The sequence below is a fragment of the Oryza glaberrima genome, chromosome 3 (assembly GCF_000147395.1).
Source record: "Oryza glaberrima chromosome 3, OglaRS2, whole genome shotgun sequence".
Classification (NCBI taxonomy): Eukaryota; Viridiplantae; Streptophyta; class Magnoliopsida; order Poales; family Poaceae; genus Oryza; species Oryza glaberrima.
In genome coordinates, this window is record NC_068328.1 from 3,212,217 (window position 1) to 3,231,117 (window position 18,901).

The following is an 18,901-nucleotide window of genomic DNA, read 5'->3' on the forward strand; positions in this document are numbered from 1 at the left end:
CTTTACTGTTTAGAAAGCTTCTAGCAGTAACAGCTTATAAGTGAAAATCTTTACTGTTTGGGAAGTTTCTAGCAGTAGCAGCTAATAGGAGAATTTCCAGCAGCCAGAACCTCCGCAAACAGGCCCAAAGCCTCAAACTATTCACCATCGTCCGGAATGACGCCTTCAGTCATACAGGCTTTACACCTCCACTCTTCGAATACGTAAAGTGGCAAATACGCCTTCGATCGGAAAAAGGAATCAAACAAGCTCATCGTCTCCACTCTCCACACATCATCGCCTTCGCTTCTCCTCTCTCCTCCCCACACTGTCGGAAGTCGGAAGCAAAGCGGCGGCACCGCGAGAGAGAGGCATGGCGACGACCGCGACCCTCCCCTTCTCCTGCTCCTCCACCCTCCAAACCCTAACCCGCACCATCCCCCTCCGCCTCCGCCTCCACCGCCGCCGCTTCCTCCACCACCTCCCCTCCCTCGCCGCCCTCCCGAGGCTCCCGCTCCCGCGACCTCCCCTCCTCCCCCACGCGCGCCGCCACGTCTCGGCGTCCGCGGCGCCCAACGGCGCGTCCTCCGAGGGGGAGTACGACTACGACCTCTTCACCATCGGCGCCGGGAGCGGCGGGGTCCGGGCCTCGCGCTTCGCCTCCACGCTCTACGGCGCCCGCGCCGCCGTCTGCGAGATGCCCTTCGCCACCGTCGCCTCGGACGACCTCGGTGGAGTCGGCGGCACGTAAGTGGACGCTTCTCTTGCTACTATATAGACTAGTCTATTAGTTCATCACATTTTCCCCTTGATTCGTAGGAAGGTTAGCAACTTAGCATCGTTGGCTTTTGGCTTTACTTTTTTGCATGCACCGTAATTGGAGCGCTTCCTTGTGATTTGTGAATGACTAGCCAGGAATCATTTCCAATTTTGTCGCGGGTTCCATCTTTGCTGATGTTTTGTTCTGTGATGTTTTTGTGATAGGAATGGCTTCGCTAACTCATTTTTGTTACTACATTCTAGAGAATTTTTGTGGTTGGGTACATTGTTACTCACTATCATATACTGCATTTGAACGGGGTACTTTTGAGTGAGAACATCCTCACGGGCTGTTATCTCAGTGGTGTTTGCTCATTTTAGGGGTTAGAGGCACAAATCTGGTGGGGAATGTGTGTTTCCAGTGATATGCACTTGTTTGTTATTATTAGTACTTTTAAGTAATTTACATTTGCACCATTTGTTGCCTTTACCGCTCTCACCAAGTTTCAAGGTTTTATATGGTTTCTTATTCAGTATTATTGAAGAAATTGTTTGAATGTATACAGCGCAATGACTCCAATGCACGATTTGCGCTGCTATACCGGCATAATGTGGCTTATTTCAGTATTTACTGGGATTTACAATTTGAATCATTATGAATACCAGAGCTAAACCCATGCGTTTTAATGACCCTGTACAATATTAGACAATAGATTTCCAATAATATGTAAGCAGTTTGGCATAACATACCAGCATATGAAGCCTAAAAGATGGGCATGCTTTTAATAGCTACCACCTTGCTGTAATACCAGTGCCTAGAAGGATATGCATATGCATAAGAACTGTTATTTGTTTTTGTCACAGATGTGTGCTTCGTGGGTGTGTTCCAAAGAAATTATTAGTGTATGGATCCAAGTACTCTCATGAGTTTGAAGAGTCTCATGGCTTTGGGTGGGTGTATGAAACTGATCCAAAGCATGACTGGAACACTCTGATTGCCAACAAAAATACAGAGCTGCAGCGCCTTGTTGGCATTTACAAGAATATTTTAAACAACTCAGGAGTTACTCTAATTGAAGGCCGTGGAAAGGTTGGGTGATGTTCGTAAATCAAGTTAAACTTTGAATAGACTGTTTCCCTAAACAAATACTATAGTAAGGTGCAGCTGTTGATGTAACTTTGTTTACTTAGTACAGATAGTTGATCCACATACTGTAAGTGTAGATGGAAAGCTCTACACTGCTAGGAACATACTTATAGCTGTTGGTGGGCGACCATCGATGCCAAATATCCCAGGAATAGAGCATGTTATAGATTCTGATGCTGCACTGGATCTACCTTCAAAACCTGAGAAAATTGCAATAGTGGGAGGTGGATATATTGCTCTGGAGTTTGCTGGAATTTTCAATGGCTTAAAAAGTGAGGTACATGTGTTTATTCGGCAGAAGAAAGTTTTAAGAGGGTTTGATGAAGAGGTGAGCAAATATTGGGAACAACAAAATCATATTCACAGTAGATGAAGTGATCTGTTCACTGGAGTTATTTTTGTCGGTTGTGGATTTGCAGGTCAGAGATTTCATCGCTGAACAGATGTCTCTAAGGGGCATCACATTTCATACTGAACAGAGTCCTCAAGCTATAACCAAATCAAATGATGGTTTGCTATCTCTGAAGACAAACAAAGAAACTATTGGTGGGTTCTCACATGTTATGTTCGCAACAGGTCGTAAACCAAACACAAAGGTCTGCACCATATGCGCCTTTTGTTTTCACTTTGTTAGATCTTGCATCTCCATTTGTTGATGCATCCATCCTTTGTTGCTGATGTTGTTCTTTAACTTGTAGAACCTTGGACTAGAGGAGGTTGGGGTGAAATTGGACAAGAACGGAGCAATAATGGTAGGTTAAGCAATCAATCAAGTGATACTTGACTTCGAGTTTCTCAGCTTTGCGACTCTTTAACATGTTGAGCTTCTGCACTGTATTTATGTTTGCTAGGTTGATGAGTATTCTCGAACCTCAGTTGATTCAATTTGGGCAGTGGGAGATGTTACTGATAGGGTCAACCTGACACCAGTTGCACTTATGGAAGGTGGTGCATTTGCAAAAACAGTGTTTGGTGATGAACCTACCAAACCAGATTACAGGTATGTAGGATATCCCTATCAAGAATACCTCAGTTACATCGCATGTTTGAGGGAATGCTTGTTGTTGCTGTACAGTGTACACTTGAGCTGCATATTTTTGACAGTGAACGGGTATCTCTGTTGCATTTCATTAGAGAACTTTGTTACTTGGTCACATCCTAATGTATAATTTGCAGGAGATGGGCTTGAATAGCTTGATTGCAGATATAACCTCTATTTCCTTGTTTAAACATGCTAGTATTCCTGTGTATTTTTATGCTTGCAGTAATCTCTAGTGGAACATTTTGAGGAGTAAATACCCCATTCTTCCACTTCCATGTTTGATATGCTAATACAGATTAGTTTGGATGATTTCTTGCTTATCTAGAATTATCTTGTTATTGATCATTTGTCGTGATGTTCTTGTTTTTGTGATGTGTTCTAGTAGTCCTTGAAGCTCCTAGGAGGCCATGACTGACTTTGTACTGAAATTATTGATTCATTTCAGTATTTCACTGTTTATCAGTTAAATTTTATTTGGTTTTGGTTATTGTTGTTCCATTGGATGCTCCTTGATTGTGAATTACACAAATTTGACAGAGCTGTACCATCTGCCGTTTTCTCCCAACCACCCATCGGACAAGTTGGTCTTACTGAAGAGCAGGTATAGCATACGACGCGCATCTATATAAAGTGATGCACAAAAGAAAGTCAATTAAATTTGTATTTTGTGCAGGCTATTGAGGAGTATGGAGATGTTGATATCTATACAGCAAACTTCAGGCCACTTAGGGCAACTCTCTCTGGATTACCTGATCGCATTTTCATGAAACTCATTGTGTGTGCTACAACAAACAAAGTTCTAGGAGTACACATGTGCGGTGAAGACGCACCTGAGATAATTCAGGTCTGCATTGTTTTATATTCTTACTCTCCATTTCAGCTTTATTCCTGACATACTGCTGATGAATTTACTACATTTTGACAGGGAGTTGCAATTGCTGTTAAAGCTGGGCTGACAAAGCAAGATTTTGATGCCACTATTGGCATTCACCCAACATCTGCAGAGGAATTTGTCACAATGAGAAATGCAACTAGAAAAGTTCGGAGAAGCACAACAGATGAGGTGCAGGATAATACCCTTTAAACAATGATAGTATTTTCTTAAAACTATCCATTTTCAACTAGAATTGCCTGTAGCTATTTGTTTATATTGTGCTTACATGTTATCCCTTCTGCATTCCAGGTAGAATCTAAAGATAAGGTTGTTACTCAGAACTAGTACAGATAGGAGGTAAGTACAGTCCATTTACACTGGCACTTGCTCTTGGTCTTTGCAATGCACATTTGATCGTGGAGCAATGATAGTATTGTCCATAACTTGTTTACTTCACAATAATATCTTGTTCCCACTGCCCAGTATAGTTCAAATGTAGTGTTGATTTATGGTTGTTTCACATGCCAAGATGTAGCAAAATTCAGTCAAGTGACATCTTTGACTAATTGAATGGCTTCTATCCCCTCTCTCCCCCTCTTTTTGCTGGAATTCTATCTACTTGTTTGAATACTGAATATTTTGTTGTTAATGTGGGAGGATATTTCGGACCTATATTTATTTGCTTTGTTAGGCAGAATCACATAAGTTCAAATCTGTATTCAGATATCTTTCATTGTAAGCATCCACGGAATGTGCATTGGTTCAGCGTCATCATAATCTCTTATCTAGCTTATGTTGCAGGCATTCTCAGAGGGACTTCTCTACTTCCGAGCAGCTCATTTACACTGGGCGGACAATTTTTTTTTGTAGCGGTATCCACGGAAAGGAAACCCATGACAGGAAGCCAGCAAACTTGTATCATAGCGCTGACTGGCATTCTCTGATCCCCTTTTTGCATCTATTGTAGCTTGAACACGGTGATATACTATTAGCTGCTGTTTTCCTTCTCTTGGTTGAAATAAGTGCTGCACCATGTGAGTACCACAGCCTGGAAATTTTGTAAGAAAAAAAAGAAGTATTATTTTGGTAGTACAACTCAGCCTAATCTGAATTTTACATCATATCTGTGCTAGCATTTCCTAATATGTTGTAATTTTGCAGCAAAAGATGCATATTTCTTTTTGAGTTATTTTCTGTCTGTATGATGATATGCCCGTTTGCTGGAAGTTACTGGCGATTAGGGGTGCGAGTCCACCAGCTTGTGCCGTCCCCTCTCTACTCGATGGTGCGATTAGGGGTGCGATTATGCCTGTTTTCTTTTTGATTGATAAGAATCGGATGGAGGCTGTGGACGCGCAAGGTGAACACGAAGCAAAATCAAATGACTCAAGCATACGGTGGCGGATGATGCAAACATGTTTCATTTTTTAACTAAATAAAGTAGAGATAGAGATGCAGATTTAGGGGGCTTTTAACTATTTGCCACTCTTACGAGTGGTGCTTAACGATTTGCCACTAGACCTACATGTCATAGACATATGAGGGCCTACATGTCATAAACACGGTGTGGCAAATCGTTAATTGCCATGTCACAAGAGTGGCAAATAGTTAAATTTCCTCAGATTTAGAGCAAGTACAATAGCTGATTATAACTTAGCTATAAACATATATCGAAAAGATAAAAGAATAGAGAGAAGAGCAATGGGCTACATATTCATAGCCATCTGCAGCATGATCTGCAAGACGCAATGTGTGTATGACAGGTGAGACCAGATATCAATAGTGTAGTATATGTTTATACGTAACTATTGGCTATTAATTTGACTATAAATGATTTGGAGCTAGTATTTGGCTATACTATTAAACTTGCTCTTATAGAGTAGCATGGATTCAGAGTTCCAGACACGCTAGGGTACCAGTATAAAACATTATCAAGGTCTCTACATCCAGAATGCCACAGGATTCTCAAGCATTTCACTACTAACTCCTTGAGGAATGTTTTCGTACTCTCGAAATTGGCGGCTATTGCCAGTCGTAAGTTCTCCATTCTTACCATACATCACAGAAAACGTCACCAATTGAATAAACGGCACCGAGACTGAGTGATCCTGAAGCATCTAGGCCCCCGGTGTTAATTTTGGTAATTAATGACAAGCGCTAATTGTGGACTAACCCTTATCTTTGAGTTATACATTTTACGTTAGGTCCACGTCATATGTGCGCATGGATGATTATCGATGGATTAAAATTGACGGCGCAAAGCAAAGGGAAAGAAGATGGTAAAACTAGCGCTTTAATTTAGAATTGATCGAGATGTAGGGCGATCAAATTTGCTAGTTTATTTTTAGTTTCGCCGTACTATTAAGAGGGGTAATGACCTAGCAAAGAGATGATTATAATTGCCACATTAGGTCATTGCATTTTCATTTGTGCTCTCTTTTTTATCACACACACATTCACTTGCAAATTCACTGAGTTCGGCCTGACCAGGGGCGGTCAGACTGGCCACATAGTGGCGGTCTGACCGGCGTGCCTTGGCCGGTCAGACCGGCCGCAAGAAGGCGGTCTGACCGGAGCATAAGGCCGGTCTGACCGGCGGCACTTGCGCGGTCAGACCGGCCCCCTGGAGGCTGAGATGGTGCTGCTCGGGGTGGCCGATACAGAGCCGACGGAGCCGTATTCGGTCAGACTGAGCCGATGGCGGTCTGACCGAGCCGAGGCCGGTCTGACCGGCCACCCCATGCCGGTCTGACCGGCCAGGCCGATGGGGCCCTCTGACAGGTCTACAACGGCTAGTTTTCTAGCCGTTGCAGAGTAGCACGGTCTGACCGGCCACATACCTCCGGTCAGACCGGCAGAGCACAGAGTTGGGGGATTTCGCCCCCAACGGCTAGTTTTGGTGGGTGGGAGTATAAATACTCCCCCACCAGCAGCAAGGGGGTTCTCTTGGCACCCAATTCAATTGCATATACTTCTTGCACCTCTCTCACACTCACTTGAGCTTTGTGTTCATCCATCTAGTGTGTTAGAGGGTTGTTTAGCCAAGAGTCAAGTGCATTTGCTTCCATTGTAGAGCTAGTGCGGCACTGATCATCTCCACACCGGGTCATTGCTTGTTACTCTTGGAGGTTGCCGCCTCCTAGAGGGCTTGTGGAGGAGTTGCCCAGTGACCTCTCCGAGAAGATTGTGGAGGAGGCCCGGCGCCGGTTTGTGAGTGGTTTGGAGTTCACCACCTTCGGAGTGAAGGAAGAACTCCCCGAGTGATCGAGGCTTGGGTAGTCCTGGCTCCCGCCTTGCCCACCCCTTGACGAAGGGGTCGTGCGGTGGCTTCGTGGTTGAGCGGTGGAGTTGGGCTCGCCTCAACGGGGAGTAGGAAACCGGCGAGTTTCCGAACCTCGGTGAAAAATCTCTTGTCTCATTGTCTCATTTGATTGTCACATTTACATTTGTGCAATTTACATTTCTAGAGACATACTTGAGCCACTATCACCCTAGGTTTGCAAAATATAACTTAGTTGCTTAGTTAGAGTTCACCCTCACCAAGCCTAGCAACTTAGGTTAGATTTGATTAGGTGTTATTTAGTTTTAAATCGCCTATTCACCCCCCCTCTAGTCGACATCTCGATCCTACAAGTGGTATCAGAGCTTGGTCTCTCTTGATTGGGCTTCACCGCCTAGAGAGAAGATGTCGAACGAGGTGAACCATGTAGGGAAGGCTCCCATATTTAATGGCACAAACTACTCCACTTGGAAAATTAAAATGTCTACTCACCTCAAAGCTATGAGCTTCCATATTTGGAGTATTGTGGATGTAGGCTTTGCTATCACTGGCACACCCTTGACGGAGATTGATCACCGCAACCTCCAACTCAATGCCCAAGCCATGAATGCCTTGTTCAACTCTTTGAGCCAAGAGGAGTTCGATAGAGTGAGCAACCTTGAGACCGCATATGAGATTTGGAACAAGTTGGCGGAGATCCATGAGGGTACAAGTGAGTACAAGAATGCCAAGCTTCATTTCCTCAAGATCCAATATGAGACATTCTCCATGTTGCCTCATGAGAGTGTGAATGACATGTATGGGAGGCTCAATGTCATTGTGAATGATCTCAAGGGGCTTGGGGCAAACTACACCGATCTTGAGGTTGCCCAAAAGATGCTTAGAGCCCTACCGGAGAAGTATGAGACCCTTGTCACCATGCTCATCAACTCCGACATGTCAAGAATGACACCCGCAAGCCTCTTGGGGAAGATCAACACCAATGACATATACAAGTTGAAGAAGAAGGAGATAGAGGAAGCCTCACCCTCCAAGAAGTGCATTGCTCTCCAAGCCGAAGTTGAAGACAAGAGCAAGAGCAAGGTGAATGAAGTCAATGAGGACTTGGAGGAAGAGATGGTCCTTCTTGCTAGAAAGTTCAATGATCTCTTGGGAAGGAGAAAGGAGAGAGGAAGGGGCTCCAACTCAAATAGGAGAAGAAATAGAAGACCCAACAAGACTCTCTCCAACTTGAGGTGTTTTGAGTGTGGTGAGAAGGGACACTTTGCTTCCAAGTGCCCTTCCAAGGATGATGATGGAGACAAGTCATCCAAGAAGAAGAGTGGAGGCTACAAGCTCATGAAGAAGCTTAAGAAGGAAGAGAAGAAGATTGAGGCCTTCATCGGGGAATGGGACTCAAATGAGGAGAGCTCCACCTCATCCGGGTCCGAGGAAGAAGGTGGTGATGATGCAAGCTCCAAGAAGAAGAAGATGGCCGTTGTTGCCATCAAGGAGGCTCCATCACTCTTCGCTCCACTTTGTCTAATGGCAAAGGGCTCCTCTAAGGTAACATCTCTTAGTGATAGTAAGAGTGATGATGATTGTGATGATGTTTCCTATGATGAGCTTGTGAGTATGTTTGAGGAGCTCCATGCTTATAGTGAGAAGGAGATTGTCAAGTTTAAGGCCCTAAAGAAGGATCATGCTTCTTTGGAGGTCTTGTATGAGGAGCTAAAGATCTCTCATGAGAGACTCACCATTTCTCATGAGAAGCTTAAGGAAGCTCATGACAACCTCCTTTCCACTACTCAACATGGAGCTCACATTGATGTTGGCATATCTTGTGATTTGCTTGATGATAGTGCTACTTGCCATATTGCTCATGTTGCATCATCTAGCATTTCTACCTCTTGTGATGATCTTATGGATATGCCTAGCCCTAGCTCTAGCTCTAGCTCTAGCTCTTGTGTTTCTATTTGTGATGCCTCATTTGTTGTTGAGAACAATGAGCTTAAGGAGCAAGTGGCTAAGCTCAACAAGAGTTTGGAGAGATGCTTTAAGGGTAAGAACACTCTTGACAAGATTTTGAGTGAGCAACGGTTCATCCTTAACAAGTAGGGACTTGGATTCATTCCAAAGAAGGGTAAGAAACCTTCTCACCGTGCCACTCGTTTTGTCAAGAGCAATGGTAAGTATTGCTCCAAGTGTCGTGAGGTTGGGCATTTGGTGAGTGATTTCCCCGGTGGTAAGCCTCCTAAGACATGCATGTTCGATTCTCATTATATGCTTAGAAAGGCTTATGATGGTAGTATTGTTGCTAGATATTTGGGTTCCCCTATACTCGGTGGTAAAAAGAATGCCATTTGGGTGCCCAAAGCTTTGGTCTCTAACCTCCAAGAACCCAAACAAGTTTGGGTACCTAAAAGAGCTTGATCTTCTTTTGTAGGTGAACTACCGCACCGGTGGGAGCCATTGGGTGCTTGATAGTGGATGCACTCAACACATGACCGGTGATAGGGCTATGTTCACCACATTTGAAGTAGGAGGGAATGAACAAGAGAAAGTGACATTTGGAGACAATAGCAAAGGAAAGGTAATTGGGTTAGGTAAAATTGCTATCTCCAATGATTTGTCAATTGATAATGTCTCTCTTGTTAAATCTCTAAATTTCAATTTGCTTTCGGTTGCTCAAATTTGTGATCTTGGCTTGTCATGTGCCTTCTTCCCATAAAAAGTTATTGTTTCTAGCCTTCTTGACAAGTCTTGTGTGTTCAAAGGTTTTAGATATGGAAATCTTTATTTGGTTGATTTCAATTCTAGTGAAGCAAATTTGAAAACTTGTTTAGTTGCAAAAACTTCATTGGGTTGGCTTTGGCATAGGAGGCTAGCTCATGTTGGCATGAATCAATTGAGCAAACTTTCAAAACGTGATCTAGTTGTGGGCTTGAAAGATGTGAAGTTTGAGAAAGATAAGCTTTGTAGTGCTTGTCAAGCCGGCAAGCAAGTTGCATGTTCTCATCCTACTAAGAGTATCATGTCCACATCTAGACCATTGGAGCTCTTGCATATGGATTTGTTTGGCCCAACAACCTATAAGAGCATTGGTGGTAATAGTCATTGTCTTGTGATTGTTGATGATTATTCTCGCTATACTTAGGTGTTCTTTTTGCATGATAAGTCTATTGTTGCCGAGCTTTTCAAAAAGTTTGCAAAAAGGGCCCAAAATGAATTTAGTTGCGCTCTTGTGAAAATTAGAAGTGACAATGGTTCCGAATTTAAGAATACCAATATCGAGGACTATTGTGATGATCTTGGTATCAAACACGAACTTTCCGCTACCTACTCACCTCAACAAAATGGTGTAGTGGAAAGGAAAAATCGTACATTGATTGAGATGGCAAGGACTATGCTAGATGAATATGGTGTTTCCGATTCCTTTTGGGCGGAAGCCATAAACACCGCTTGCCATGCAACCAATAGGCTTTATTTGCATCGTCTCTTCAAAAAGACTTCCTATGAGCTAATTGTTGGGAGGAAGCCAAATGTTGCCTATTTTCGAGTTTTTGGTTGCAAGTGTTATATTTACCGAAAGGGTGTTAGACTAACCAAATTTGAAAGTCGGTGTGATGAAGGGTTTCTTCTAGGTTATGCCTCAAATAGCAAGGCATACCGGGTCTACAACAAGAACAAAGGTATTGTGGAAGAAACGACCGATGTTCAATTTGATGAGACTAATGGCTTCCAAGAGGGGCACGAGAATTTGGATGATGTAGGTGATGAAGGCTTGATGAGAGCTATGAAGAACATGTCTATTGGAGATGTCAAGCCTATTGAAGTGGAAGACAAGCCATCCACCTCCACTCAAGATGAGCCATCTACTTCCGCTTCGCCAAGTCAAACCCAAGTTGAAGTGGAGGAGGAGAAGGCACAAGATCCACCTATGCCTCCAAGAATACACACCGCTCTTTCCAAGGATCACCCAATTGACCAAGTGTTGGGTGACATTAGTAAGGGTGTTCAAACTCGATCTCGTGTCGCTTCGATTTGTGAACATTACTCGTTTGTTTCTTGTCTTGAGCCAAAACATGTAGATGAAGCTCTTTGTGATCCGGATTGGATGAATGCTATGCATGAAGAGCTCAACAACTTTGCAAGAAACAAGGTGTCGACTTTGATTGAAAGACCTAGAGACCACAATGTCATAGGGACAAAGTGGATTTTTAGGAACAAACAAGATGAGAACGGATTGGTGGTGAGAAACAAGGCAAGGTTGGTGGCGCAAGGTTTCACACAAGTTGAAGGTTTGGACTTTGGTGAAACTTTTGCCCCCGTGGCAAGACTTGAGGCTATTCGCATCCTTCTTGCATTTGCATCATGCTTTGATATAAAACTATTTCAAATGGATGTGAAAAGTGCTTTTCTAAATGGTGAAATTGCCGAACTTGTCTTTGTTGAACAACCTCCCGGTTTTGAAGATCCTAAAAATCTTAACCATGTTTACAAACTCTCAAAAGCTCTTTATGGTTTAAAACAAGCTCCTCGGGCTTGGTATGAAAGATTGAGAGATTTTCTTTTGTCAAAGGATTTCAAAATTGGAAAAGTTGACACCACTCTTTTCACAAAAATCATTGGTGATGATTTCTTTTTGTGTCAAATTTATGTTGATGACATCATATTCGGTTCTACTAATGAGGTATTTTGCAAGGAATTTGGTGATATGATGTCTAGGGAATTTGAGATGTCCATGATTGGAGAGTTGAGCTTCTTCCTTGGACTTCAAATCAAGCAACTCAAGGATGGAACGTTCGTGAGCCAAACCAAGTACATCAAGGATCTACTCAAGAGGTTTGGCTTGGAGGATGCGAAGCCCATCAAGACACCTATGGCAACCAACGGGCATCTCGATCTTGATGAGGGAGGTAAACCGGTAGATTTAAAGCTTTATTGTTCCATGATTGGTAGCTTGCTTTACCTTACCGCATCTAGGCCGGATATCATGTTTAGTGTTTGCATGTGTGCACGGTTTCAAGCCGCTCCTAAGGAGTGTCACTTAGTGGCCGTGAAAAGGATTCTAAGATATTTAAAGCATTCCTCTAATATTGGCTTGTGGTACCCAAAAGGTGCTAAATTTAAGCTTGTTGGCTATTCCGATTCGGATTATGCCGGTTGCAAAGTGGATAGAAAGAGCACATCCGGTAGTTGCCAAATGCTTGGTAGATCCCTTGTGTCATGGTCATCCAAGAAACAAAACTCCGTAGCCCTCTCAACCGCCGAGGCGGAATATGTTTCGGCGGGTAGTTGTTGTGTCCAATTGCTTTGGATGAAACAAACCTTGTTGGACTATGGCATATCCTTCACCAAAACCCCACTCCTATGTGACAATGATAGTGCCATAAAAATAACCAATAACCCGGTCTAACATTTTAGAACCAAGCATATTGACATTCGCCATCACTTCCTAAGAGACCATGTTGCCAAGTGTGACATAGTCATTAGCCACATAAGAACCGAGGACCAACTAGCCGACATCTTTACCAAGCCTCTTGATGAAACCCGCTTTTGCAAGTTGAGGAATGAGTTAAATGTCATAGATTTCTCTAATGTGGTTTGAGATGGTGCACCATGGTTGCTTCTTCTGCATTTTGTATATTTGCTCCTATTTGCTCTTATGTTTTGGACTTATTGCCATTTGGTTCTTCATTGCGAAAATGGAGCATGTCACATTAAGGGGGAGTTTTGAACTCTTGCATGTGCTCTACTTCCTTTTATATGTGAGCAAATCAACCAAAAGTGCTAGTAGTGTTTTTCAAAATGCCCAAGTCAACATAAGTCAAAACTTTTGCAAAATCAATGAAATTTGAAAACTATCTCTTGGAAAATGTTTCAAAAGGGTCCCTATATGTTTTCCAAGCCTCACATTGCTAGAAAAATGATTTTTGAATGAAAAATGCCATTTTGGCTCTCTTTTGAAGAATCTAGATTCTTGTTTTTGGCCAAAATGAGATTAAACCCCAAAATGAGTTTGATAAGGAATCTGAGAAAAGATTCAAAACAAAGTTGGTAGAGAGGAGGATTTGAAATGTTTTTGGTATTCAAATCATATTAAAAAATCAAATATTTCAAAAGTTGTTTGAAAATCAAATTCGCCCAAAAACCCCTATAGACCATAAAAGGCCACCTCCTAGCACTCAAGTGAGTTTTGTTGCAAATCTTCATAAATTTCAAATATTATGAATGGTTGGCAATATTTCAACTCACACATTTCAAAATTGCTCTAAAAATCAAAATTTTGTTGAATTTTATTAAGTGGGGGCAGCCAACTGTGCAAGGGCTGTGCACAGTCGGCTGGGGGGCCAGGCGGTCTGACCGGCGCTATATGCGCGGTCTGACCGGCCTGGTGGCAGCGGTCTGACCGGCCACTATAGCACGGTCTGACCGGCGGCAACCCAGCGGTCTGACCGGCCTGGGATGGTGGGCCCAGGACCTTGTCCTTTCTTCCTCCTCCTCCTTCTACCCGACCCCTCCACATCCCATCTCATCTCTTCTCTTCTCCAACTCGAAAAAACTCCTCCTCTCTCCTCTCCCAAACCCTAGCCACCTCCCTCCACCAAATCCATCCGGTTCAACCGTCAAAATCAATCCGGTTACACTGTAAGTGAATCTCCTCCTCTTCCTCTCTATTCCATGGATTGATTTGAGTTCTTATTGAGTTTGTGATCCATGGCATGGAACCCTAGGTGAAGGAAGAGGTGTTCTTCGATTTGCACCAATAGAGGGTGGTTTCTTGGTGTGATTCAACTCCTTCAACCGGTAAATCACTCTCCCTCTTGTGCTTTGCTCTCAAATTGGTGTATCTAAATCTCTATGAAATAGACCTACACCTTGATGTTCATGTTCCAATCTTGTGCAACTTTGTCCTAGCAATTTTTAGAATCATTTGTGTGGATTGTGGAAGGATTCGGTTGTGCTATTGTCAGCGGCGGTCTGACCGGCCTATGGCCGTCGGTCTGACCGGCCGTGAGACACCGGTCTGACCGGCCGTTGGCCATCGGTCTGACCGCCCCTGACAGGCAGCACCCCCATTTCTCCCTCTTCACTATGTGGCTTCTAAAATTGTTGCTTATCCATCCTTTGCTCCTTGTTTTTCAGCCATGCCTCCCCGCACTCGCCATGGTCGTCGTGAGCCCACGCTCGATCCCGTCAGTGAAAATGAGGAATCAAGCGGAGATGAGTATGTTCAAAGTGATGATGAAAATATGGAAAATGTTCAGGGTGATGAGATGGAAGTAAGTGATGATGGTGATGATGGTGATGACAATGGGAGTGGAAATGTTGAAGATGATGAGGCAAGTGATGATGGGAGTCCTCTCGATTCCACCATCCAATTTGTGCTTAATTTGAGGAATGCTCAACAATACACTATCCTCCGTCGTCATGATCAATTCCGGAGGCCTAACGATTGTAATGATCCAAGATTTCATACACGGTTCCAAAAGTCCGTTTATGAACAAGTGTATGCCAACAAAGCCTTCGCCGAACACAAGTGGATTTCGTGGAGGCACATTGGTGAGACACCGGAGTTTGAGAATTTGCAAGAGATGTTCCGGACCGTTGGGATTGATAGAATTGTCACCATGAAGCAACCTTTTGATGAAGATCTCATCCGGCAATTCTATGCCACCGTATGGGTGTCCGGCGATTGTGATGCAATGAAGTGGATGTCGGGGATCCTCCGATGCTCTATCAACCGCCGTGAATTCAAGGAGCTCTTGCACATTCGCTTCAACAACGGGGATGACCTTCATGATGAGCACACCCACAATCCCTTCCCCATTGATCACTTTTCTCAGTTTTATGAAGAAGGGGGAAGGCACACATATGGAAAGGTGGCGGGTTTGAGGCTCTCCCAAGTGTGATCAACCGCATAGTAAGGGCCACCATCCTCCCAAGATGCGGCAACAATGATGACATACGCGGAGTTGCTTGGCATGTTATTGATGCCATTATGGATGGTCGTCGGTTTGATGTTATCAACCTTATGATGAAGGAGATTGCCATCTCAAAGGGGACTATTGGACAAGGAATCTATTATGCTCCCTACATAATGAGGTTGATTCAAAGCAAGTTGGGAAAAATTGGTCACAATTTAAAAGAACATAAGGAGTACAAGCCTCGTCTCCAACTCTCCTCCCCTAGAGCTCCTTGTGTGTGCCAACCAACATTCGATCAAGGTGCAAGCTCAAGTGCAGCCCCCCCTCCTCCTCAAGGGTATGATTCAAGTGCTTTATTCCATCCACAATATGCCTACTTTGGAATGCAACCGAATGACTTCTTCAACCCGGTCCTTGGGGCTATTAATACCCTAAGTGAAAGCATTCAACGCTTATCCACCGGGCATGAAGCATTGCATGAGGATGTTCGTGGCTTGCGCACCGATGTTGGCAACTTGAATACTTCGGTGGGAAGATTGCATACTAGGGTGGGTGTATTGGATTCTCGAGTCCAAACCTTGGAGAGTACCCAAGCTTTTGTCTATCATCGCCGCCGTGATGCTTCTCATCCTTCCACTTCGGCGCGTCCTCCTTCTCCTCCACAAGAGTGAAGACCTTTTTGGAGCTTGATGCCAAAAGGGGGAGAATAGTGTGTTTTATGTTTTGTGGGTTGGGACTAGTATTAGTGAAGTTAGTCACCTCATATTTAATAGGTTAAGGATGATTGGGCTATATTTGGTATGGGTATGGGCTATTACTCTATATTATGTGTTCCTTTTTTGTTTTGTTGTTCTCTATGTCATTTGGACCCTTTGTGGTCTTGTAATAGCCTATATTTATTTGTGAGCCCTTTATGTGGTCTTAATGTGAACTTGTGCTATGATGGATGGTTGGTGTGACATTGATATATTTGTGACCATCTTATGCTCATGGATGAATATTTCTTGAAGTTCACATTGAGATATTGCTCTTGTGTTTGTGATATGTTGAAATGTGAAATTGAATTGTGCATTGGCTCCATATTTGCTATTTGTGATTGTTATGCATATGTTTAGGGGGAGCTTTTGCTTGTCAATACAATATATGTCCATGTGCTCTATGTTTGATTATATATATTTGTGGTGTTTGTCATCAATTACCAAAAATGGGGAGATTGAAGCATCTAGGCCCCCGGTGTTAATTTTGGTAATTAATGACAAGCGCTAATTGTGGACTAACCGTTGTCTTTAAGCTATACATTTTAAGTTAATTCCACGTCATATGTGCGCATGGATGATTATCGATGGATTAAAATTGACGGCGCAAAGCAAAGGGAAAGAAGACGGTAAAACTAGCGCTTTAATTTAGAATTGATCGAGGTGTAGGGCGATCAAATTTGCTAGTTTATTTTTAGTTTCACCGTACTATTAAGAGGGGTAATGACCTAGCAAAGAGATGATTATAATTGCCACATTAGGTCACTGCATTTTCATTTGTGCTCTCTTTTTTATCACACATACATTCACTTGCAAATTCACTGGGTTCGGCCTGACCAGGGGCGGTCAGACCGGCCACATAGTGGCGGTCTGACCGGCGTGCCCTGGCCGGTCTGACCGGCCGTAAGAAGGCGGTCTGACCGGAGCATAAGGCCAGTCTGACCGGCGGCACTTGCGCGGTCAGACCGGCCCCCTGGAGGCCGAGATGGTGCTGCTCGGGATGGCCGATACAGAGCCGACGGAGCCGTATTCGGTCAGACCGAGCTGATGGCGGTCTGACCGAGCCAAGGCCGGTCTGACCGGCCACCCCATGCCGGTCTGACCGGCCAGGCCGATGGGGCCCTCTGACAGGGCTACAACGGCTAGTTTTCTAGCCGTTGCAGAGTAGCACGGTCTGACCGGCCACATACCTCCGGTCAGACCGGCAGAGCACAGAGTTGGGGGATTTCGCCCCCAACAGCTAGTTTTGGTGGGTGGGAGTATAAATACTCCCCCACCAGCAGCAAGGGGGTTCTCTTGGCACCCAATTCAATTGCATATACTTCTTGCACCTCTCTCACACTCACTTGAGCTTTGTGTTCATCCATCTAGTGTGTTAGAGGGTTGTTTAGCCAAGAGTCAAGTGCATTTGCTTCCATTGTAGAGCTAGTGCGGCACTGATCATCTCCACACCGGGTCATTGCTTGTTACTCTTGGAGGTTGCCGCCTCCTAGAGGGCTTGTGGAGGAGTTGCCCGGTGACCTCTCCGAGAAGATTGTGGAGGAGGCCCGGCGCCGGTTTGTGAGTGGTTTGGAGTTCACCACCTTCGGAGTGAAGGAAGAACTCCCCAAGTGATCGAGGCTTAGGTAGTCCTCTCCGTAGGCCGGCTCCCGCCTTGCCCACCCCTTGATGAAGGGGGCGTGCGGTGGCTTCGTGGTTGAGCGGTGGAGTTGGGCTCGCCTCAACAGGGAGTAGGAAACCGGCGAGTTTCCGAACCTCGGTGAAAAATCTCTTGTCTCATTGTCTCATTTGATTGTCACATTTACATTTGTGCAATTTACATTTCTAGAGACATACTTGAGTCACTATCACCCTAGGTTTGCAAAACATAACTTAGTTGCTTAGTTAGAGTTCACCCTCACCAAGCCTAGCAACTTAGGTTAGATTTGATTAGGTGTTATTTAGTTTTAAATCGCCTATTCACCCCCCCCCTCTAGTCGACATCTCGATCCTACAGATCCAGGCAGCACTCCATGACGCAGAATTTGCTTCCACCACCCATGCTAACGAGGGTGACACCCGTGACCAACTCATGATCAGACACAGTAGTAGCTAGTTCCTCCCTGGTGTATTTCACCGCCTGGCCATTCTCGCAATCGTCAGATATCACATCCATTGAGCATATGCGCCAACTGGTGGTGGTGCCAGGTTTTCTGCTGAGCCCAACCCAGGCGTCCAACTCAGCGATGAAGTAAGCACGACCGGAGAACGACAGCTGCCACTGGCCATGGTTCTTCCACATACAACCATCCCTCACAGACTCCGCTGTGTCAAAGCTAAAGGTGGCAGAGGACTCACCGCCAATGCTGACAAAGATAGTTCGCCTATCCCTGTGCACAGCGTAGGAGGTGACATGCTCATGCTGGAATGGAGGATTAGGAAGAGCGTGCCACCTCCATACAAAGTCCTCCTCCTCCTCTTGATCATCAGACTCGTCATCTGGCGACGGGTAGAGCAACTGAAATGAACCGACAGAGAGAGCAAAGAGCCTTCCACCAACAGGGATGTAGATGGGGTCAACTGGATCCGGCCTTTGCCGAGGGCCAACCATCAGGCTCCGCATGCGAACGTCATAGATAGGGATACCAGCCATGGGATTGAAGCTGAACTGGGGATCCACGAGCTGCATTGCCAAAATCTTGGAGTCAAAGGCACCAGCAAAGTACTTGGGACCAGCACGGGGTGCCTCGAAACTGAATATGGCCAGTGGCATGCTGTGCTCCCCATCACCGTCATTGCCAACCGACAAATCGATCTTGCGAATGCTGTATCCCCGTGACCAGTCATCAAGTACAAGATAAAGGTGTCGCCGCTTTTCCTTGGGGAAGTAGTTTCCCTTCCACCCCAACATAATGCTCCAACCACCATGAAATTCGAAACCAAGTCACAAAAAGATTCAATTCCTCTTTCATGGTCCAACTTAAACCGGAAAAAGCATACGATGAGCGGTAAAATAAGGATTAATCCATCTCCAATCCTACCTCTACCTTAAATCGGAAAAGCATAATACCCGACAAAACTAATTGCGGAAAAAGAACCAATCCACCACAATCCCGCTCCTACAACTTATAGCCAAATCCATTCCAATAGCATGTATGCACCTACATGAACTTAAA

General features: G+C 44.5%; 1 protein-coding gene and 1 pseudogene across 2 annotated transcripts; one reads left to right on the forward strand and one right to left on the reverse strand.

Moving 5' to 3' along the window:
- The first annotated feature begins 270 nt into the window (after positions 1–270).
- LOC127768307 (glutathione reductase, chloroplastic-like) lies at positions 271–4,924 on the forward strand. 2 transcript variants are annotated; one of them, XM_052293857.1, is made up of 11 exons: positions 271–726; positions 1,603–1,828; positions 1,935–2,213; positions 2,305–2,481; positions 2,584–2,637; positions 2,737–2,885; positions 3,465–3,528; positions 3,601–3,771; positions 3,853–3,990; positions 4,111–4,158; positions 4,591–4,924. In XM_052293857.1, the coding sequence occupies exons 1-10, from the start codon at positions 353–355 to the stop codon at positions 4,144–4,146; spliced, it is 1,668 nt and encodes a 555-aa protein (XP_052149817.1). In that variant the 5' UTR covers positions 271–352; the 3' UTR covers positions 4,147–4,158; positions 4,591–4,924. The 2 variants fall into 2 exon arrangements, with proteins under 2 accessions (XP_052149817.1, XP_052149816.1); XM_052293856.1 differs by having other exon boundaries at positions 4,603–4,924.
- Positions 4,925–5,741: 817 nt separating this feature from the next.
- LOC127764991 (uncharacterized) lies at positions 5,742–18,636 on the reverse strand (annotated as a pseudogene).
- Between the last annotated feature and the right edge of the window lie 265 nt (positions 18,637–18,901).